This window comes from Pollicipes pollicipes, unplaced genomic scaffold, assembly GCF_011947565.3.
Source record: "Pollicipes pollicipes isolate AB1234 unplaced genomic scaffold, Ppol_2.1 Scaffold_5724;HRSCAF=6776_pilon_pilon_pilon, whole genome shotgun sequence".
NCBI lineage: Eukaryota > Metazoa > Arthropoda > Thecostraca > Pollicipedomorpha > Pollicipedidae > Pollicipes > Pollicipes pollicipes.
The window spans coordinates 13,747,297-13,771,413 of NW_023596746.1; the positions used below are offsets into that span (position 1 = coordinate 13,747,297).

The 24,117-nt window shown below is 50.0% G+C and overlaps 1 protein-coding gene across 1 annotated transcript; it reads right to left on the bottom strand.

Annotated features, from left to right (window-relative positions):
* Nucleotides 1–10,547: 10,547 nt before the first annotated feature.
* On the bottom strand, nucleotides 10,548–17,030 carry LOC119103826 (eukaryotic translation initiation factor 1A, X-chromosomal). Its single transcript, XM_037227484.1, has 4 exons — nucleotides 16,778–17,030; nucleotides 15,667–15,750; nucleotides 15,040–15,383; nucleotides 10,548–11,075 (listed from the first exon to the last, which is right to left on the bottom strand). Exons 1-4 carry the CDS (start codon nucleotides 16,791–16,793, stop codon nucleotides 11,070–11,072), a joined length of 450 nt encoding a protein of 149 aa, XP_037083379.1. The 5' UTR covers nucleotides 16,794–17,030; the 3' UTR covers nucleotides 10,548–11,069.
* Nucleotides 17,031–24,117: the final 7,087 nt, after the last annotated feature.

A 24,117-nucleotide genomic window follows, 5' to 3' on the forward strand; every position in this document is an offset into this window, starting at 1 on the left:
TGAAGACCTAGGCCCCTGCCGTTTCTGAGCTACAAGCCCGCAAAAACGGGGAAAGGTATATCGAAAGGAGTATTCACCAAAGTCACCTTGGCACTTACGACGTCATTATGATGTCGTTCAAATCCTGTCATTTCATTAGCCATGCCGCGATCAAGGTCAAGAAAATATAATTGTCGAGGCGTTCATATCTGACGTTTATAAGCACAATGTACAGATATAACGGCCGTCAATTGGCTCTCAATCAATGTTGTGCAAGATACGATGACGTAATCAAACCACGACGCATTGTGAAGCATATTTACTCAATGCAGAACTGAACTGCCTAGTCCAGTCTTTTCCACGTAAAAAGTATACCAATAGTTATAAGCGAGCTTGTTTCACCATATGTGATACTTGTTTCAAAGCCTTCAAATGTGAAACATTCCCCTCAGCAGTCTTTGCACAGGCGTGCCGCAAGGACCAAACAACTGCCGTTGGATGGGCCCACTTCACCAGAATTTTTTCATTCAGTGTGCCAACGACTCACGGCCAAGCTGAGACAAAGGTCACGCAGGTCGCCGCCATCGCCTGCCAGACGGCGGCGGCGGCGGCGGCGGAGGCGTCCCAGCGGGGTATACATCACTTCCGCCCACCGTCGGCCCCTACCTGTCACGCTAACCAGGTTAGTGGCATATGCAGCGCGTCTGCGGCAGATTGAGGCGCGCCCCGCCGCCGGCTTAATCAGCGCGGCCGCGCCAGAATCGTCTCGGGGGTCGCGGCGCCGGTACCAATTACACGCCGTCCGGAAACGAGGTAGCGGGCGGCGCGCCAGTCGCCGGTGCCGAGACGGCCCCAGAGCCGCTAGCGAGAGGGCAGCGGCTCCAACAGAGGCGGCCCCAGAACCGGCAGAGAGGAGGCAAGGTCTTCCACAGATGCGGCTCCAGGTCGGACAGAAGGCGGCGAGGGAATCTGCAGAGACCGCTCTGGGAACAGCAGCTCCAGGGCAAAGATCCAGGCGGCTTCCAATAGCAGCTTCAGAGAGCAGTTCCCGGTGGCTCCAGGATTAGCACCTCCAGTGATCAGCTCCCGGTGGCTCCAGGATTAGCAGATTCAGAGATAAGCTCCCGGTGGCTCCAGGATTAGCAAATGCAGAGATCAGCTCCTAGCGGCTCCAGGATTAGCAACTCCAGAGATCAGCTCCCGGTGGCTCCAGGATTAGCAACTCTAGAGAGCAGCTCCAGGCGGCTCCAGGATTAACAGCTCCAGAGTTCAGCTCCCGGTGGATCCAGGATTAGCAACTCTAGAGATCAGCTCCCGATGGCTCCAGGATTAGCAACTCTGGAGAGCAGCTCCAGGCGGCTCCAGGACCAGCAGCTTCAGAGGGCAGCTCCGGATATTCCGCCATCCGCCTGGACGGGCCTTCGCAGAAGCGGCTTCGATACCCGCAAGGCGATGGCCGGTGCCACTTCGGGGGAGGGGGGGGGGGGGGTATTGTTAAGGTCTTCGTCCAATGCACTGGACGGGCAGATATTCCAACAATGGATTCGTGTATCAAATTCCTACGTCCTTGATGCCCTAACTTCCACGATCTTGGATCCATGTTGAAATTTTGTCTGATGGGGTCCAGAATTTAATCGAAAAATTATCACAAAAATCTTCTGCAATCTTGGATTCTTTCTAAGATTTGTCTTAGGCTTCTTTGAGAATTCAGAATGTGTTCTCGATATTGAAAAGCATAATCCGTAGTACATCGATGCAATTTTACATAGCTTCTTAAAATCAACTGCAACTCTCGCCAGAGAAGAACAAAATCGTTTGCTTTTTAAATTTTAACTACAAAAATACAGGCGCTGCCAAACTGGTTTTTACCCTACCGGCGCCCGGACACTTCAGCCAAGTTAGTGGTGCTTGGCTGCTGATGCTCCTTAGTAAAAAGAACACTAAAAGACCGAAAACGTCAATTTATAGTTCTGAAGGGGCTTAGCCCTCCCCCTCCCGAACTTAAACCTCGCCCCCCCCCCCTCAGTGTCCCCCTGAGCCTCTTTAATACATTTGAGCAAAAGTGGAATACTGAGCTAAAGAAACGCAGGCATATTATCTGAGCCTTGGTACCCTGGGTACCTAACCACATCACAAGTAGTATCATGTTCATTTTGCACCAAATAAATGATGCAGGTACCTAATGTTCTGTCATGCCAGCTTCTGCATGTGTAACGCCAGTCTACAAATGTTTAACAAAGGTTTCAACTTTGATCTGGATTGGTATGAAGAAAAATTGATTGTGAAATGCGGCAGCACTTAAAAGCACATGTTAAAGCACAGGGTAAAGCACAGGGTAAAAGCACAGCGTGCAAAAAACACACACACACACACGCGCGCGCGCGCGCGCGCTCCTAAACAAAACAATAAGAACCGCAACTCCAAGACCGTTAGTGCGAGGGCCATTTCCGCAAGCACCTCGTTCACACCTTTCGCTTTATGTCTGTGACAACTCGTAGTTATCCTCCGCTTCCTAGATCTAGGTCTTCATGGCCAAAGCACGTCCGTCATGCGCACACGATGCCACCCCGATAGGCCACATGTTACGGCAGGGACGGAGCCATGCCACTTTGATGAAGAGCTTATCGCTGCCGATCTCAGGATCACAAAACGAACCGCAGAACATCGCTCGTGATGAGAGGAAGTCTCGTTTGCCTCCTGACGGCCCAGGTCGAGGCTGACATAGTTTCCGGTTGCCTTGGACCGCCGCTGCTGGGCCCGCCTTGTCGCTCAATCAGGCTGGCCGTGCCCCGCGTCCGTATTACAAGACGCTTCGAAAGTCGCCGCAGTCGTCGGCCGAGTCCGGCGCCGTGAGCATGCGTCCGGCACTGGTGGTCCTGGCGCTGACGCTCCTGGAGCAGAGCTCAGTACACTGGTAAGGCACGCGGCTCATTCCTCACTACACTCGCCAACAAATACAAATGCCATGCCATGTCATGTAATAAATGTCGCGCGTGTTGGGCTTAAACTCAGTCAATGTCGCGTATGTGTCATGCGCGTTAGGTTACATAATTTCAACTCATATTAATGCGCCAGGTCAGCGCCAGCCAAAGTACTCACTTAATGGGCTGGATCATTGGCTGAAAGCCATGCATCGCTTTTAATGGATTGATAAATTCGAAAGACCCTTGAAGAGCATGGTTGCACGCACGAACCAGCCAGCATGCTTACGACATGGTCCTGCGCCGCACCACCTACTGCTATGGTTAAATTTTCAACGTTTGCTGTTTTGTTCGGACCGAACGCTTGACATTTTAAACCCTCGCACCACTGTACGAGACCACAGTCGATTTCGGGCCTGGCAGGGTCATTGTCAAATCTGAAAAAGAGACCTGTTTCAGCGCTTGGTCGGTACCAGCACCAGCAGAAGCTGCAGTGGAGGACCATGCTGGCGACACCAGCATCAGCTCTCGCCGTGGGCCCGGCAATAGCGATGCTGGAAGCCATGTGCTGCAAGAAGCACCAGCAGAGAACGTCACCCATACCCACAACGACTCAGTCCTACAAGTTGAGGTAGTTTACAGTGCTGGCGATACCATCGGCTCGCTCTCTGATATCTCGTCAGATAATACCACGCCCTCCTCGGTGACGGGCAAGTCGTCGGCATCCGTCGCAAAACAGTTGGCGGACTCGTCCAGCAGTTCAGGGACGTCCGGCGCTCCATTTCAACCCGCCGTGCAATCAGAAGCAAAGAACGAACTGCTTGCTTTGGTGGGAGACCAGGCTGTGGAATATTTTGATGCTTCGGAAATGCAACGGGATCTGTTTGAGCCAGCTCCACGTGCAACAATGCCTGCCGAGCCTACGGTGTCTGCACCTGAGTACATCCAGGACTCCTTGAAAACGGCGGAAACAGGCTGCACAGAGCTGACCGAGCTGATGGCTGATGGGCGGTGCTCCCTGTCGGCCTCCGCCGGGGCTGCCGACCTCTCTGCACCAACGCCCCAGCAAGCGCACCTCACCTCGGAAGCAGAGGGCTCCGGAGAGCGCCAGGGGGCACTTATCAAAGACGCGTCACCACGAGCCCCGTCGCCGCGGTCCGCAGGCGGCCCCGTGTCGGCCGGCTCGCCGTCGCCCGCACAGTCTGCCAGTGACAGGGTGCTTGCCGCCCGCTTCGGACCGTCCTCGCGTGTCGCAGTCGGCGGTGCTCCCGCCACGCCGGTCCCGCACCACACACCGCGGGGGCTCTCCCGCATAGCATCCCGGGCTGGGATTAGGCTGTTGGGAGGCACGACCCGCCGCCAAGGAACCCGCTTCGGCCAGCGTGCATTGATGCTCTCCGAGCTACCGGCTGCCGTGACCTCGCAAGTTGCGCGGCGGCGGCTGGCGGCAGCCGCGGGGCGACTCCAGCGCCGACTGGCGACGCGTCTCCAGCGCCGCCTTGCGGACAGTTTGCAGCGTCAGCTTCGAGCTGCGCTGGAGCGAGCCGAGCAGCGGCTGCGCGCACGGCTGGGCAGAGAGTTGGCGCGCCGGCTGGGCCCGCTGGGCAAGGTTGGGACGTTGCCGCTGGGCCGACTGGCCCCCTCCGACCCGGCCCACCGCCCGGCTGGCAGTGACGACGGCGCCATCTCGGCCGCCGACAGCGCCGGCGACCTGATGGCGCGCCTCTGGACGCTGCAGTTATGACGTTATGGTGCGTCTTCGGACACTGCAGTTACGATCTAATAGTGTGCCTCTGGATGCTACAGTTATGACCTACTTGCGTGCCTTTGGACGCTGTAGTTATGACCATATGGCGCGCCTTTGGACGTTGTAGTTATGATGTAAGAGTGTGCCGCTGGATGCTGCAATTATGAACCACTTGCGTGGCTATGGATGCTGCAGTTATGATCTTATGGCGCGCCTTTGGACGCTGCAGTAATGACCTGACGGCGCGCCTCTGAACATTACGCGCACCATATGAATACTTGCTTACTAACTTTTGCGTACGCGATTTTGCGTGCGTACTTCTGCAAAACAAACCTCTTATTTTGCGTAAACTTGTGTACGAACAATCACGTTAATACTTGATGCATACGTGGTCTTTTCCTGAAACCGGGATGACTACCAGCCGGTCGCCACATGAACCGCCGAGTGCAGATGGCAGCACTCACATATTCAAGACAGCGCTGCTATAGACACTGCAATTACACGCTACAACCGTCCAGAAGGAAGCACTATGGAGTGTATTTTGACACCAATTCAACCTTCGCGTGAGAGTATTGCAGCTCTGTGACGCAAATGGCCGCTCACTAAGTCACTGAGTGTCTAGTCATACAGCACTTAAGTGCCTTACATGTTGTGCCTTAAGTGCCTGAAGTGTCTTGCAGAACCTATTTCGCCCATTGCTACTAGAGCGAACAGAAGATTTCTGTCAGAAACCACCAATTCTCCACACCCACCCCGTCGATAACATTGAAACGAAATCCACCTACCTCAAAACACTCAAATCCACCGCGAAATCCTTCCCCACTGACACAGGGGAAACCTGGTTTTTGATACATAAATTCCGTATGAGGCCAAGCATTCAAACGTGACGCTGCCGTTCTAAAAAAGAAAGAGAAAAATAAAAATGAGCGTGGAGCCTTTTTAAAAAAAACACCAGACAGGTTTCAACTTCCATCAGGTGGCATTTGATTGATGTAGATATTTGCCGAAATTAGGACAAGGATATGACCAACAAGTGCTTTTCATGCTTGTGTCAGTTTTGCTGGATTTCATTTTGATTAGCTCAATTTCATATACGTTTGCGACTGCAAGCAAAATAACGCAGACCGCGAAAAATGCGTCGAGCCCAGCTGGCGGGGCAACGCAAAACTCTGCGACGACGAACGTGACCCCCGCAAATGATATCCAGTTACTAGCTGGGCCTATCTTATTGTCCAGGGATCTGTTGGCCTTTCGGTCACGTGGCTTCCAATGACGACGAATCCTCTGATGAGGGTAAGACGCGAACGAGATTTGTCATTTGATTTTTTCAATGCAATGCCATACTGCTAACGTCGTATTTTGATGTGGTGGAATGCAGCTGATTACTTTCACGGCACTCTCTCAGCAATTGTTTCTGTGTTTTTTTTCCGGGTAGGGGAGGGGGAGGAGACGGTGGAGACATACAGGTATACAGACAGACGAGCATTGTGGAAGGTGGTACGTGTATTACACGACAGCCCTTTTTGAACAAGGAGCCGGTACAAAAGCACCGAGCATCTCCATACTCTAACCAACCTCATTCTGTAGGCTGGGGTCTCACCTTCGTTCTGAGGAAGATCGCTTGGCTCTGGCAGCAAAAAGAAAACAAACACTGAAAAAGGAAGCGTATGAAACTGTCCGCATGACAGCAGGATCGGCGAAATGCGCAAGTTTTGCTTTTAAGTTGCGTAAAATTCGACAAGCCGAAATTTTCACCAGTGCTTCGCTCATATATCAGACCATGTTCCTTATGATCACCTACCACATCTAGAGTTTTGCTTTGCTACCTTGCATTGAAATTGGACGGTCCGAAGTTCGTCGAAACTTCGCGCAAACAGTCCGACGTTAAATTCGCACTGGCGCCGACCGTGCCTGCAGCCTGAGAGGCAGGCGACACCATGTAGCCTCAGCTGTAAGTACACCGTAAAACTCTACTGACACACAGGCATGCGCCATGAGTGGGGGGGGGGGGGCGGCCACAATGGGGGGCGGGAGGTGACGTCACGATGAACGAGCTGACGGACACACAGCGCTCTAAAGCGCCGCGGGGCACAGTGAACCGCGATATGCCATCTCCATCACTTCTGGGGGCCAAAGTCATCAGTTTCTGGACTCTAGTCAGGTCAGGTCAGGGCCATGCTATTGATAAATGTGAATAACTTTCGTGATTCCTTTGTCTGTTTTCCATTGAATGTGGCCGAATGACTGAAGGGCAGTCTCTCAGTCAATTTTCAACTTCCAGACCAAGAGCCGGGCTTAGGGTGCGCTCGGTGCTCCCCTCAGATCAGCTGACACACCGCTCACGTACGCTAGGCACCCCCAGACCAGCTGATACACGGCCTACGTACGCTTGTTACCTGTCAGACCAGCCGACACACGGCCTACGTACGCTAGTCACCCGCCAGACCAGCTGACACACCGCTCACGTACGCTAGCCACCCCCCAAACCAGCTGGCACATTGCTTACGTGCGCTAGTCACCCCTCGGACCAGCTGACACACCGCTCACGTGCGCTAGTCACCCCCCAGACCGGCTGACACACGGCCTACGTACGCTGTTCAACCCTCAGACCAGTTGGCACACCGCTTACGTACGCTAGTCACCCTTCCGACTAACTGACACGCCGCCTTCGTACCCTAGTCACCTCTCCGATTAGCTGACACATGTCCCAAACTCGTTCATCAGCTACCAAACGCATTCACCAGTGAACCTGAGAATGCATATCAGTCACGTGCGGCGTTTACAAGACATGACCCGGCGGCACCACAACAGCACATGCGCGTGTTCCTCGGTGCCGGTTTGGAGTTTTAGGACAAATCGACTGCAAAGGTCATGCAGGGTCAGTACCTATCGTATTATGCAGCAGAATGGCGATTTAGACGGCTTGTTAATGTCTTCAAGATAAGCATATGGTCACGCAACAGCAATGAACCTAACAGACAGTCAAACATGGAGTACTGCTGAAAAGGCGCAGCAAAACTAACAGTAAAGAAAAACTGAAAACGTTTGAGTTTCCACAGCGTCAGATTCATTACCTAAGATGTCGGCCAGAGTAAAATTTGGAGCGTTCCGTCCAAAAACCGCACCCGTGATTCAGCTAGGCTAGGACAGGTGATCAACACGTGATGCATTGTAAGCGGGTCGCCGCATCGAAGGCAGCTGAGGCTATCATCAGCAAACAGCAGGTGACGGTGGGTGGCATGAGCGTGTCCTATGCATAGGCGGCAAACAGCGACTTCATCCTTTTTTGCGTCAAAACGACTGTCACGGTCCAATACGAGGCTTGACGACCTTCAGATTATTGCTGTGCGAATTCAAGCAGTACTGCCATAGGTTTCGCATGAAGGAGGCATACTGGGTACAAGTTCTTAGCAGGCAGTCGTGTGACGCGTAAGCGCGTCCCTTGCGTAGCACCCTTGGCTGCTGCATCGGCGAGATCGTTTCCAGAAATATCCACATGCGGGACCAAACACAGTTCCTTTTTCCTGCCCACCCAGTGAGGTAAGACGCGAGGGAATATCTTGAACAAGCGGGTTAAAAAGATACGACCCACAGACAGCCAAAATACTGCTCAATGAGTCGAAGAGTGTCGAATGTAAATAACTGCCGTCCACCTCCATAAAACAGAGCTTTGACGATCGCTATCAGTTGGGATGTGTTGACGGATGTATGGGCAGGCGGCGTGAATGAGCGGATTACGGGGCCGCACATGAAGCCACACCTACGCTTGCATCTGTTCTGAAACCATCCGTGAAGCTCTCGTATATCCGTGAAAGGAAGCCACGTGTCCCCTTGCACCACTCTTAAATTCAGTCGAAAGTGCATCTTGCTTTTGTGTGTTTGTCAACGATATATCAACTCTCACCTACGTAAGCTCCCAAGGAGTTCACAACAGGCTAGGCATTGACGACACGCCTTAAATTCGAGATGCTGTCGTCCAAAAGCTCCCGAGCTCATATGCAAAAAGGAGCAGCTTGTCGTGAACGTCTCTGTTGAAAGAGGCTTAGTATGCTACGCGAAAGCACCGCTTGGCGGGTCGAATGATCTGGGAACTGCGACACCCTGCACGGACGGGCTAGACCCAGGATTTGCCTGCACATTGCTATTGGGGACTCGTCAGCCTCCAACAGGCGAGTTTCAATGAACGATGTACGGAAAAGCCCTGTAGCGATACGGAGCAGTGAACCGTATTTGGTGTGGGCTTGTTTGAGTCTGATGCATCATCGTAGATAAAACAGCCACAGTCAAGTCTGGAACGAACGAGGGAGCGGTACAGAAGAGTCCTTCCGTCCGCACCGTGCGACGTAAGTCAGCGCAATGAAATATGTTGAGGGATTTTAAAGACTTTTCTCGTATGCTTTTAACATGTTCTCGTTACTTTAAGCGTCGACCAAACTACATACTATACCCTGCTGTCACCGGCACGCTAACCTCATTCGCAAGGGAGCGTTTGCATGTGCAGATCCGCTCTTAAATATGAACGCAGCCGTACAAACCACTCGCAGCAATGAGTTTTACACATTCCACGGATCCAGAGTGCTACATTTCATGGGCGGGACACCACCTCAGTGTTCCATAATTCATCTGGCTGGGTGTGCAGGGCGTAACTCCAACTCATGCTATCAAAATCATGGTTCCCGGCAGTCTCCACTGGAGGCCGCCGGGGAACGTGTGGATTGCGGGTGTTGAGGCCTTCCACACACACAACCGCTGCTCGCTGGTTCGTGGTCCGAACCTGAACATCTGACCCGCTCTGCCTATTCGGCAAGCCCAGTGCGCTTAGGTGGGTGACTGACGCCAACGTTAATTGGCCGGTATTCAGCGAGGGCTGCACGATAACGCGAAAACGTGTCAACGCCCTAACACCAATGGTCAAACCTTGATGCAATCCACCACCTGTTCAACAGCATTATCATGGGGCCTGAATCAATTCCCCAAGATGAACTTCGACAGCGCCAAGTTCTCTCTGTCAACCACTGACCGGTCAACTTCGGCCGCACTACCCCGGCGCAATGGCGACACGGGGGTGCCCGGCCCAAAACGACCGCGGTCGCCGGCTGATGCCATGGTCACCCCTGACGGCCGCCGACCCCAGGGATCGAACGCCATGGCGGGTGGCGGCCATGCTCCCACCAGTGAGCGGAACCATGTGCTCGCTGCAGCGTAACGTGCGACCCTGCCGGCGCCGGTGGACTCCAAACCGGCGCCGATGGACTCTAAACCGGCGCCGATGGGCTTTAAACCGGCGCCGTTGGACTCGAAATCTGCACCGATGGACTCTAAACCGGCGCCGATGGACTAAACCGGCGCCGATGGACTCTAAACCGGCGCCGATGGACTCTAAACCGACGCCGATGGGCTCTAAACCGACGCCGATGGACTCTAAACCGGCGCCGATGGACTTAAAACCGGCGCCGATGGACTCTAAACCGGCTCCAATAGACTCTAAACCGGCGCCAATGGACTCTAAACCGGTGCCGATGAACTCACAGGTCTTGGTCCAGCACACTCTATACGCGCAGTGACACTGGCAGACACGGGATATGCATCTGGGCCGCACAACCGCTGTGTGCTGTATCAGTACTTTAAATCTGTGGCAAGCACGTAGTCAGCTCTTTAAAATTTTGAACGGTACGTGGTAAGAAAAAACCTTTGATTTAAATCAAATAAGCATGGCGCGTTTCAGTATTCATTTTCTGTACGCCTCTCGGTAGGAAAGTATCAGTACTACACAAACGGTGACAAGGTCCACGTAACTGTATTGGTAAAGACGAAGTTGGTGAATAACGCGCTCTGAATCTACACATATGGAATCTTGATGAGGCCTAAATCTGAAACAATATCTTAGCACCGGTCTCCGCCAAGAATTAAACCAGCATTTCAAGAGATTAGGCACGCGCAAACAGGTGCAAACGGCAGCCTCCAAAAGCAGCTGATGAATGTCGTCACCAGTGGGCCAATGCGCTGTTGTTGATGAGCGTCTCCTCGATAAAGGCCGCCTCGACGCTGCAGTACATGGCGCTCAGTCCTCGCTCCAGAGGACGTGTGATGCGTGATGAGCGCGCCCGGCCGTTGTTCTGGACCAGCGCCAGCCAGGTCAGCTCCGGTCGACAGCGGCACGTCCGCAGCTCCGGCCGTCGCTCTGGACCACTGCCAGTCAGGTCAGCTCTGGTCGACGGCGGCACGTCCGCAGCTCCGGCCGTCGCTCTGGATCACTGCCAGCCAGGTCAGCTCTGGTCGACGGCGGCACGTCCGCAGTCCCAGCCGTCGCTCTGGATCACCGCCAGCCAGATCAGCCCCGGTCGACGGCGACACGTCGGCAGGCTGAGTCAGCCGGGGCTCCCAGTGCTGATCTCAGGCATAACAACCGACCGCATGTGTGCCTATATCTGAAAACAGATATCACGCTAGGGCAGAATTCCACTCCAGAAACACAGCAGTCATTTCTATCTCAAGCACATGTTGATCGTGCACTTCCGTCCCGCACGCGCCCCCTCTCTCCTTGCTTTTAGGCTACGCTGGCATGACCGGCAATGGTCAAATCACGGACGTTTTGGCGACGCCTTCCAATCCCAGTCTGTGAACCGCACCTCTGCCTGCGTCACACTTTTGCCGACGGCCTGACACCTTTCGTCAGTGACGCCGCTGCACACGCTATGGTTCCCAAGGAGCTTTCCTCGCCTTCGGTCTGGTCACACTTAAGACTCTCAGAGAGGAAGGCGCACATGGAATTGTGGCGGCATGTTCGAATGCCTTGCGCGCACATTCAGTCTTGTCATGTTTGTGAGCGATGAGCTGTGGTTGGTAACATGAGGCGGCGGCCCACGGACCTTAGATTATAGAGCTCTCCGCGTTAAACTTCGGGTCCGGTCACAGGGACTAGCAACGGGTGGCGTGAGAAGAGCACTCGAGTAAACAATTGGTGAGTGTTGTTAACATAAAGCCATGAAAGCTGGCGATCACCTGTGTTTGGAGCTGCAGAGAGAATGCTTGGGATGGAAAGGAGCAAGTCGCCGGTAAGACTTGTTGGGAGGACTACTGTGTACCAAAGGAGCATAGTTTTAGTCAATCCGTGGTTACTGTTAGTAAAACAGCAATTTTTTTTGTCATGTCATTGGGGCTTTACGACGCACTCAGCTGCTGAGGCTATCTAGCGTCGCCTGCTTCTCACCCTGGCAGGAAGGGCGGGCACCGCGGGGAATCGAACCCCGTACCTCGGGATTCCCAGACGTGCAGTGGCTATCGCAAACGCGTTAACCAATACACTACCGGCACCCCAACAGCAATTTTTTATCCAGGGGGATTTCACTTACTAACACTGGACGAAAGCTCATGCTGCGAGGGACAGAAATGGATGTTGGGACCATAGATAGACGACTGCATGCATGCAGGAAAATCAAATGGCAACGTTACAGCAGGAATGGATTTCCCATCTTCCATTTTCTAGGCTATGTAAATTGTACAGGCCGTGGCAAGATCACATGGTAGAAGCGTTGCAGAAGAAATAACGAGATTTGAGACAGCTTTCTGAAATGGTTCCATCACATTGTTTCCATGCACTTTCATCATCAACTATATACAACAGCGTAATGTAGTTTCATGTTATTGGATGGCCCGAGCCCTTCCCACTCCCAGAAGAAAGTGGGACAAATTTGAGGAGAAAAACCTTTCTTTGCATATTTGGGGCCTACAGTAAGCCACCATCCCTTGGGAAAGATCCCCGGGGCCCACCTTGCTGAACCTGGGAAATCAAGGCTGAAAAAGGTTTTCAGCTGGATCTGAGCTTAATCCTGAGCTGCCTTTTCGTTCATGCTCAGCCTCTGCATCCCCCACCCTAGATTTTGATTCTTGTTGGGCCTCTGCATGCCCCACCCTAGATTTTGATTCTTGTTGGGCCTCTGCATGCCCCACGCTAGATTTTGGTTCTTGCTGAGCATGTGCGTGCCACAAGCTAGATTCTGGTTCTTGCTGGATCTTTCGACATAATGCTAGGCTCGATCTTTCAACATACGCCACGCTCGATCCGGGTTTTTGCTGATTCTTTTGGCATGGCAGCAAACCGGACCCTGGTTCTTCCTGGCCTCTCAGCGTATTCCCAGGCTGGATGTAAGTATTGGCTGGATCTTTTGGCTTTACCTGGGGCTGGATCCTGGTTCCTGCCAACCCCACCGATCTACTTCCGGACTGGGTCCTAAGTTACTGCTGGTTTTGGAACCAGAAGCCAGTAACCGGTTTCTGGTAAGACATCCTGGAAACCAGGCGACTTTCTGGCCGCCATAAGCTACGTCCTACGGCTGACTGATCAGACCGAGTAAAACGACGTCAAAACACGTTTTCGGGGTGTCCGCGCAGCTTTTCATATCCGCAAAGCAGCACTGGTTCCATTTAAAAGAAAACACTTTCCACTCCAGTAAGTAACATCACAGCGGCTAAGGTGATGATCCATGACCCGCCATGCCCTCGGCCTCGACTGACAGTCATCAGTGTGGCGATGAAGGTATACTGGAAGTGTCAGCTACCATATTTTGTGAGATGGAAGATCAGGCTTCACATAACGTAAGTTGTTCAGTCCATTTGCGGGGAACATGATGCACGTAGAAAAGACAGTAGTAATAGCCTTGTTCCTAGGAAAAACGGGGAATAGAGTTATAGATGCACTGATATTTCGGCAACGTGTCTTCATCGAAACGAACAGCAGAAGGGAAAGAGTTCTTCTGCTATCGGTTTCGATAAAGGCATGTTGCCGACGTATGAATACATCTTTATCTCCATTCTCCTGCTTTCTCCGAGGAATAAAGCTGTTACTACTGTCCTACCAGACTTCACACGTATCATTCCTCATTCTTAATGCCTCCATTTGCAAACGTGGGTCATCTTGGTTCACATTAAGCCAGCCTTAATGGGCTAATCTGAGGCTGAATCCCGGATTATCAAACTAATATGTTAATATCTGACATAAAAATGTCACGACTTGAGTGACCAAAATAGCCAAATCCCCTAAATCGCACTTTTCAGCTTTGCAACCTCATGCACAGAAACAGTGTCTCGTAGCGACACAACACTTAAAGAGCCGTGTTCTTTGTTCAATTCTGAGTGCCACTGTGAATAATTTCTCGTTTTTAACACATCTTTATGACGTAGGGCTCCGTTACTGTGATCAAATCGGGCCGCCGCGCCGACCGTGGATCGTCGCGCAGTGTTCCTCGAAAACCGCTGCTGCACCGAAACCAGAAACGCTGGGGATGTGTTTCGATGTCAAAACACGCGCAATGGATGCCACATAGACTACTGAAAATATGGGCGCAGTTGCACGGCATGCCGGAGACGTATCCTCAAAAAACATTACGGGTTGGGTCGCATCCCCGCCCCCCAGCCTTATCAGGGCAAGGGTAAGACAAGACACCATAACACCCAAATGTAGACAACCTCACCCCATTGTGATTGAGCCTTATTATTCCACTGCATCTTAAAAAGCTTGCAGCACAAGGTTCAACTAACTCCTGACAACAAAAAGGCTTTCATGCATAGGCACAGAAATTGCATCTTCTGACAGCCTAAAACTTTGGGCTGCAAAGGCTTGACTGATTTTCGCATACTGCTAAAGCGCATCCCACATGGCATGGGTGGACGAGTGCAAAGTATAGTCCCCTCTTCCCAACCACTTCTGGAGTACACGAGCAGGCACAACATCACTTGTGCGTGTTTGTGCAGCGCGCGTGCAACCTGGAGCCACAGACCCAGCACGCACACATTCGTGGGAGGCGAATGGTGGCGGCAGGTAGCGCTAAGTGAGCGGCGATGGGTTAACAGCGGTGGACAAGAGGAGGTGATCGTGTAACGGTGGACAAGTGACAATAGGAGAGTGACGTTGGGTGAGTGGCGTTGGGTGAGTGGCCTTGGATGAGTGGCCCTGGGGTGAGTGTTGTTGGGTGAGTGGTGTTGGCTGAACAGCATTGAGTGAGTGGGTTTGGGCGAGTGGGCGTTGGGCGAGTGGCGTTGAGTGAGCGGCTTTGGGCGAGCGGCATTGGGTGAGTGGCTTTGGGTGAGTGTGCGTTGGGTGAGTGGCGTTGGGCGAGTGGCGTTAGGTGAGTGGCATTGGGTATGCAGAGTTGGGTAGGTGGCATTGGGTGAGTAGTATTGAGTGAGTGGCTTTGGGTGAGTGGGCATTAGGTGAGTGACATTGGGTGAGTGGGCGTTGGGCGAGTGGCTTCGGGTGGGTAGCATTGAGTGAGCAGCTTTGGGTGAGTGGGCATTGGCTGAGTGGCGTTGGGTGAATGGCATTGGACGAATGACAAACAAGCGTGTGTGAAGACCCGAGGTGTGCGCACCTGGGAACCATGCTTCGCGACTCACATAGTCAATGTCGTCGTCCGAGCCTGATTCATCGCCGGCGACGTCGTTGAACTGGATGTCGTCGTCCATGCCGTCGCCGACGAAGGTGCCGGCCTCGGTAATCTGCACCGAGTCGGGGATCTCGCCGTACGTCTTCAGGTTGCGCGCCTCGTCATCGTTGTACTTGAGGATGACGTCGGCCTTCTGGTCCTGGAACTCGCGCAGCCCCACCAGCACGATGTCGCCCTGGTTGATCCACACCTTCTTCCGCAGCTTGCCGCGAATGTGGCACAGTCGCTTCACGCCGTCGAAGCACATGGCCTCCAGCCGGCCGTTGCCCAGCATTTTGGCCACCTGGGCGTACTCTGAAACAGGGCAATGGTACAGCCAGGCAGAGAAATGGTGACAGTGCTGCCTGCCCTTCTGCATCTGGCATAGAAACATGGTGTGACCTCCCACTGTGACAGGCCCTGTTCATTGTGGGTTCCTTGGATAATTGCACTTCCTCATACATTTGCAATGACAATTTTACAATCAAATTTTCATTGAGCAAGTGGCAAAGGAAAATATTTGGTGACCAACTAACACACCACCATTAGCAGATGGGCACACAAACATAATTAAATTTATTCAGAAAAAAGGATATACCCTGGCCATCCTCTTTAAAGATCAGCTCTCTTTTGTCTGCATCATTTTCATTCTTTCCTCTTCTCCTGTTCTTTCCTCCCTTTCCTGCAATGACAGAAGCTCACTCAGAACAACAAACAAGGCTTTGCTCACTTTACACAGCATAAGGAGTGCATATTAACATGCAGTCATACTAAAAGGAGCACACATTAACATTTATTTGCTCCATAATGAGTGCATTTTAACAGGTGTTCACCCTGCAAGTGATACATTTTAACATGCATTACCACATAATGCAGTCATAAGTTAGTTACATATGGTCAACCCACAAAGAACACATTTTTACATGAAGGTTACCTATTAGGTCAAGGAAAAAGCAAAGGAATTTCCATCCAGCAACACTGGGCTCCAGTCCCTGAGCAAGCACAGCATTAAGTCACAAAGGAAATGAAGATCAGCTGCACACCAGACAAAGAATGCCTTAAAAGCATAATGTAGCCATATCACCAGAATGTGCAGGATGTAAAACCCTCTACTCATGTCGGGTTAGCTTGCAGACAAAATTATCCAATAAACTGGAGCCCCACTGCTGGCCTTAGAGTCAAATATTCAGTGCACACAGTGTACCATTTCTACCTAGCAAGCTCCATGAATTTAAAGCCACCCATACAAGCCATTTGAGATAAATTGCTCTAAGCAACAGGACCAATACATATGCAAATATAACAAACAACTTCCCTTAATACGCACTAACTTCAACAACATGTGCCACAACCACAATTACTTTTGGTTGTTCAGGCATCCCAGCACTCGGAATGCTTTATGCTTGCTACAAGTATGTAGCTACAGCAGTTATTTCCTCATCATGGCAGAGGCATCACCAGTGTTGCCAATTCTAATGTCAGATGACTTCATGTGCACTTAATCTACTGGTAACAATGTTATGTGGTTTGAATGCTAAACTTGGTTGACACAGGCCATTTTCAGAAATAAGAGGCACAGCAAAACCCTAACAAACATGCCATGCCATACCTTAAGCCATTACCTACAAACCTTAACCAGGTGTCAGAAAACCTATGGCTATTGCTCTCATTCAGGAAATACTTGAACAGATGCACTCGCCTCCACTCACCCTTATTCTTCGGCATGACTTAAATGATTCACCGGAATGCGTTTATAAATAAGCAACTCCAATTTGTATTTCCAGTTGCCGCGGAACCAGTCGTTTCAATGCGAGCAGCCCTGAACGTAATCCACGCCAAGATTTCACTTGAACTTTTACCAGTCTTTAAAAGAACTTTACTATCACCGAACAACGGCGGCTTTTGCGAAATCCGCACGAACCGATAGGGCAATCCGATATAAGCGCAGCAACGTGCGAATCGACGCAGCATGAGCGACGAAAAGTTGAGGCAACTAGAACTGGCGCAGCAAAGGCGATATGTTGTATTATTTAAACTAATGCCACGATTACTGAGCGTCTGTTTACTGGGCTGCCAAAATTTCGGTGAAGCCGAAGCATGGTTTGGTAGGTACCTGCATGGTATGCAGTTGTTGCTGAGATTACCCATTGTTTTTCCGTAAGCTCCATTAAGAAACAACAACAGTTACATAACACAATTGCAAATGCTTATGCACAGCAATGCGATTTTCAAAATCGGTTCGAGTGACAGCCAACAAAGTCGATCAAACCTGTCCCCAAGTCCTGATTTCCCCGGATTTCGGCCACTTTGGTTTCAACCCCTAATATCAAAAATAAATATCATGCAAAATGTTGGCCGGTTCCAAAATTATCTCGATGTTGAGGAATGACTTCCCATTTGAAACTGATGTGATATCAATGATGTACATGATGATAATGATATTGATAGCGATGCGCATACTTTATATATAGCGATATATAGCGATAGCATAGGTACATTCGGTACCAGCAGTCCGGACAGTTGCTGGATTATATTGGCTCAACGTTCTCTTTTTGCTCATGTGCTGCAAAAATTAGTGGCTTCCAGCCAAGGATGTCGCGGTGGCGCGAACGTCATGAGGAATGGTAAAACATACCAACGTGGTGGACAAAGTTGGCAAGAAACATATGCATTTTCACGCAGCGCTTGAGGCAACAAATGATTTTAACTGAAAATTTTGGTGAGGGCCATAATAACATATTCCAGCACGTACTTCATAACCTAATATGAGGCTTCCATGGCAATACGTCGCGTCACACATCAGCAAGCACACTCGTAAACAGCTTTTACCGTACCTTTCGGCACCATGATGCCGTTTTACCCCCAACGATCTCAATTCATCATTAATCCCAACCCTACGACGAATAACAGTATGATTGTTACCGGTATGATGCGCTTTAAGTGAAAAAACTGGTTTACAGAACATCATTTCTCTATTTAGTAAATAAGCTCCTCAATAATACGACATTATTTAACTGTGTCATGGAACAGCTGTATGACCTACCTTTTGTACAATCTTTGATCTTATGATCTTTCTCTCATCTTTGATCCATCTTTGATTTTTTGATCAATCTTACATTTTTTAAAGCCATTCCTCAACGTCAAGATAATTTTGGAACCGGCCAACATTTTACATTATATTTATTTCTGATATCAGGGGTTGAAATCAAAGTGGCAGAAATCCGGGAGAAATCAGGAATTGGGGACAGGTTTGATCAACTTTGTTGGCTGTCACCCCAACCGGTTTTGAAGATTGCATTGCTGTGCGTAAGCATTTGCAAATGCGTTATGCAGCTGTTATGGTTTCTTGATGGAGTTTACGGAAAAACAAAGGGTAATCTTCTTTGATATCTTTACTTGATGTTAAACAATCGGCGGTGTCCATTTTGAAATCACTGGGCTTTTCCAGCCGTGCTCATCGTCATAAGTGACCATGACTTCCGAACATGATTGCTCCGGTGGAGAACCGCAGCATGCGTAGCAATTACAATTTGCAGTGGTGCTTCCTGAAATCATGGGCGGATCCTGGGGGGGGGGAGGGGAGGGGGGGAGCATGGGGCCATGACCCTCCAAAAAACTCCAAGAGTATGTTTTGCCCCCAAAACATTCCTAGGACTTCATAGAAGTTTCGTGTACTTACCGTCTTTTATCACCATTTGCAATCAACCCCATCCGACCAGATGACTCTTGAAGGTAATATCTTATGTTACGAGCTTTGTAAACATGCATACTGTATATAGAAGATTGAAAAGCATTTTGGTGTTTGAAAGGTGTCCCTACTAGGTACTCGCGAGAGGCACCATGCACTGGACCTCGGATCTCACACCAGCAAGCTGGCCACAAACGGCTGCCCCCCCCCCCCCCCTCAAACTCCAGGCCAGATCCACCCGTGCCTGAGATCTTGAAAAATGAGGACAGTGATAGAAAGATAGATAAATGGATAGAGAGAGAGAGAGAGAGAGAGAGAGAGAGGGGAGAGAGAGAGAGAGAGAGAGAGAGAGAGAGAGATATATATAATATATATATATATATATATATATATATATATATATGTATATCCCTCCGAACCACTCTCTTATCATCCACCCTTGCCTGGTCTTTTTCGCATGGGCGGCTGTTCTTCATCAAAGGTAAAGGATATGAGCTTATCTACGCTCAGGCCGACAGCAGCGCGTGACGATCTGTGGGGGTGAGTAGGGGGAGTTGTACCTGTTGTTACTCAGAGCTCTCTCATGTAACAGCTATTGAGGATAGGGCTAAGATTGTCATAGCTGCAAACGGCTAAAGCTTTTAGCTCTGTATTCCTAAATTTGTAAACAGTACGTCTTTATTTTGTTGGTAGATGGTTTATGCATAAACGGCCAACCCATTTCAAATGATAGAGGCTATGCTACTACGGGGTAATTGCATCACGTGGTGGTGGTCGTTTTATGGATATTTTAAGCCGCATAAAAGTAGGCTGCATCGGAGGAAAGCTGAATGGGTTATGGTATGTGGAAAAAACGCTTATCTCAGATGTTTTGTAATTCGTCGTGATTTCTATACAACGGTTTTCTGCATTTCTTTACCACCGACGACTGCTTTACAAGAACTGCCACCTCGGTCTGGTCAGCTCGGGAAGGAGTTATGGATTTACATAACGATGGCTTTATAAATGTCGACTGACTGTATAGGTGGCAGACGGCATTGAGTCATGAAAATGAAAGTCATGTCAGTCATGAAAATCATGTCAGCCAACAGTCAACATAGCAGTAGTCAGCCATGGCATCATTTTAGTTATATCGCACCGTTCATTCAATAGGTTCCATGTGCAGTTCATATAACGTGTGCCGCCCGACATCTTGGAAGGAATTTCGGTGGGGTAAATGTGTAATTTTTGTCACCAATCAAACTTCTGTAGGCAAGATGACTACGGAATAGTCCAAGTTCAAATGCAGCGCTCTTCCATCCTCGGGGCTTGCCGTGGTCTCACGTCCAAGCCCGATCTACGGCTGGATTTGCTTTTTCGACCGCAAAAACAAATGGCGGAGGGCCTGGACAGCCAGGGCAACTGAATGCATGTCAGAATTCGAATCGGTAGCAGGCAGGAGTCCGGACGACGTCCATCATGCGGGTCTCCTCGAGCCTATGTCTCCTTATGAAAACCGCGTATGCACTTCGAGCCCTAGCCCAAACATCCTTATACTCTGCATCACATCTTCGGCGCGCTCCAAGCCTGACGCGACATTTTTTCCCGGTGAGCGTCTTTCGTCGCGTACCAGCAATTGACATGTATGTGTTTAAACTGAGCTTCTAAGCTGCCTGGAAAGCAAGGACTAGTGTGTTGAGTTCCGGGTTGGGTCCAGATTAAGGTAAATGAGGCGTGTGCGCAATGCTGGGCGGGAGATTGTGGGGTCTTGCTGGAAGAAGGATGCATCACGGAAAGGTGGGATCACATTACTGGCAGAATGAAAATACCAGTTCTTTCATATTCTTGCCAACTGGAGCGAAAAAGTCATTGCGACCCAACTTAAGAAGACTGTTACATGTCCTGACGAACCGAAGGTACCAGCAATACCAGGCTCAAGCTTAATGATTTTCTACCGTTTGATCAATCAACTGGCATGTGCTTCCACCAACTTGACACAAACCAACCATAGCCGCTCGTAGAGGCGTCTGTATAACCCTTCATATACAGAAGATCAACATTCCGTTGGTTCATTTGGACGCGCCAAATGTGCGAAAATTGCTACTTTTGTTGAACTCATGAGTGTGTCGGTTTTTGAACCGTAGCGTGAAGGTGTTTTTCAATTTTACGAAATAAAGCTGCAACCCAATGTGTTTTCCGCACGGATGATGTACGAATGTTTTAGATCATACATGAATATCAACAGTGCCAACCGCAAAATTCCATTCAGCTATTCAGAACAGAATTTGATCGTCAATGACAATCCTTAACGTTTCCGATGGGGTCCCAGCAAGAGCCCTACCTGACTGCATTCGGGGTTTACTGGCCAATCCAGTGCCCCAGCCTTTCGTCATACTTTCATGCAGGCGAGGACTCGTTAACTGGGTCACTCAAACGATAGAACCGCTTTTAAAAGAAACTGGAGTGCCGCTTGGTAACCAGGTGGCCTTTGAGATGGGAAATGAGCCCTATGCAGCCAAAATGATCTCGATTAGGCAAGTAATTATGCTGATATAAAGGATTCTAAACATTGTGAAGGTCCTGAACGGACCATAAGTCCTGCGAGCTCAGAGGTAATGCAATGGTCAGAAGACTCTCCAGTAGCCAGGGCGGCCCCCGGTAGCCTGAAAGCTCCGGGAGCAGCTAAAAGGCTCTTAAATGACCAAAGGAGCACGAAAACCTGGGGTGATTCTTAAAAGCCCTGGCTTCCAGGCGGCCATTGAGCGGTCGGAAGGCTCACGCGCAGCCAGACGGGCTTTAAGCGAGATAGAATGGGCTTGTCTGTATCCCCCAAAAGTGTCCAAAGTGTCGTGAAGTTATAGATACGTGCTCTGGCGACCAAATGGTTCGCCGAGCGACCAGTGAGTCATCAGCAATCTTACGAACACTTCAATGGTCAGAATGGCCCACGAGCGATCTCAGGTTCCCCTTCGAGACCATAGAGGGGGAGGGGGAGTGGGGGGGGGGGTCTGGGTAGGCACTTAAGTCCCTAAGCGGTCAGAGCCCATCCACCGGAGACTCTTGAGTAGCCAGAGGGGCCCCTCAACGGCCGGCAGGGCCCTGGTCACTGAAAACGGCCCATGGGCGACCAGAAGGGGACCTGAGTACACAGATGATCGAGAGGTCAGAGCGGCACGTGACCGGTTGTTGCCATTCGGGCTTTACACGACACACGCTGCTGCTGAGGATATATGGCGTTATCTGCTTCTCGCCCTGGGGGGAATGGTGAGCACCGAGACGATGCCAGGCACAGCTTTCGCGCCGCACTAAAGCGATCAAAGAGAGCCTGGGTAGTGTCAAGGATACTTTGTGCGCTGAAAGTACTTCACTATTCCAGGCTGGCCCTCAGTACCTATGAAGTTCTCAAAGCGTCCCGAGTGCCCACAGTGGCCAACCGAGATTCAGTTACCCGCTACAGGGGCCTCAGTGTGGTGTGGAACCATATGGCACTGGGTGAGCAGGCAGATGATTGGCTATTCTCATTCAGCACGGCCATTTTTATTCCAGCTGCACACGGCAAAAGCAGTCCTCTGTACACCTGTGCAAAATCCCGAGGTTTTACGGGGTCAGAGAAAAATTGGACACTCGCCCGCCATACCACACGGGTGTGGTGAGGGGGACTAGTTCTGTGAACGATTGTATGATAGCTGCTTTTCATACTATCAAATAAGCTTTTTGAGCAAGAGAAATGCAGAAATGTGATTTTGGACCGACGCGTCCACGAATGCTTCGTATTTTGCTGTCATGAGTAGTTGCGCTTATGTTGTTTGCTGATGTTGAAAGATTCAATGAAGCGTTACAAAATAAGATAGGCACACTTCTCAACTGTTTTCCGATTATGGGAAACGATTAATCAGTGAACTGAGCCTTTATCTAAAAAGAAGGTCAATGTCAGATATGCTTTCATTTACAATGAAACATGTCCCAAGGAAAACTTGCTCCTTAACTTCAGTTATATATATATATAATATTTCAAGCAAGCGTATTACCATTAAAGCTAAGTTGGGAGGGGACTGGGCGGTGAAAATTCTGCGATCTACTTGAAAGATACGTGTGTGTCTCCAGATTTGGCACACCTCTTCACAAACTTGGGACAGTCCTGAATCGAACGGCTAACTAGAGAAGGCACGAATGGCATAAACTGGCACTTCAGAAAAATTATCTCCTCCTACAATTCCTCTCCACGGGAAGTGTTATTGGCTTCAAACGCCGAAACCGCGTTTTTCAAAGGGAGGAAGGCTGGGTGCTTGTGACTATTACCGTAAGCCAACAACTTTTCTGCTGCTTTTCTGTGCCTCCAAACGACAGCCTGTATTATCACAGATCAATTACCACCTCGATCGGATGATCTCGCCAAATTGCACTTAACTGTGAATCAATGAAATCAGTAAGGCCCAACAATTAAACTGGAATAGGTATTCATGAAGCCCCAATGCGGATGTTGCTTGCAATTCGCAGGGCATTAAAAAACGCCACCCATCGTACATCTCAACTATTCAAATATACCCTTGTGGCCGAATGAATCGCCATATCCGAATCTTTTTCAAGAATTTATTCTGTCTAGTTTGGGACACTGAGAGTCGGCTGGAAAAACAGTGAATCGGCCGACAGGCCGGGCCATAGGAAATACGCTGATTTGTCGCCGACCTATCAGCCGAGTCGAGCATTCTTTCCACGCTGCTCTCAGGGGTAAAAAGTGCCTTTTCTGTCATCGACGAAAGTTGGAACCTTCTAAATTGTCACCTGAGGCCAAATCTTTCAGAAACCGTCGCAATAAAACTAAATGTGGTAAACCACAAAACAGAGACAAATTAAGTGCAATATGTCATAACGATTAACTTAAAATTATCAGGTAAAGACATAGCATAACTAGCCCATACGTGTGTAGTTTCTTATTCAGTTAGTGGGGGAATGGGGATTATCTGCTGGCCAGGTATGTAGTTTCCTACGTTTAGTTATGGTTTTTATTCATCATTATTCATTAATTATGATTTTTAAGGTTCAGCCCTCAACAATTAGTTTTGAGAAACTACACCTGTACTCTCAACTATGAAAACAAACTGCGTCAAATCTGAGGAAAAATCTGTTTTAAGTGCATTTTGGAGGCGGGGTCAGCCATTTTTTCTGCCAGCCCCCTCTCCCTCTCTCACCCCTACGTATTTTGCAAAACTTACCTGTATCTCTGTGGCCCTAAATTTGCCCACAACATGGTTCTTCAGGTACCCCTAAAAAATATCCCCTGGTTTTGCGGCATCATCGTACAATCAGCTGGAAGCGTTGGCGACCTTCATTATCTTCGCATCATTACTGCCGATTCAGAACTCACACGTCCTAACATAATCC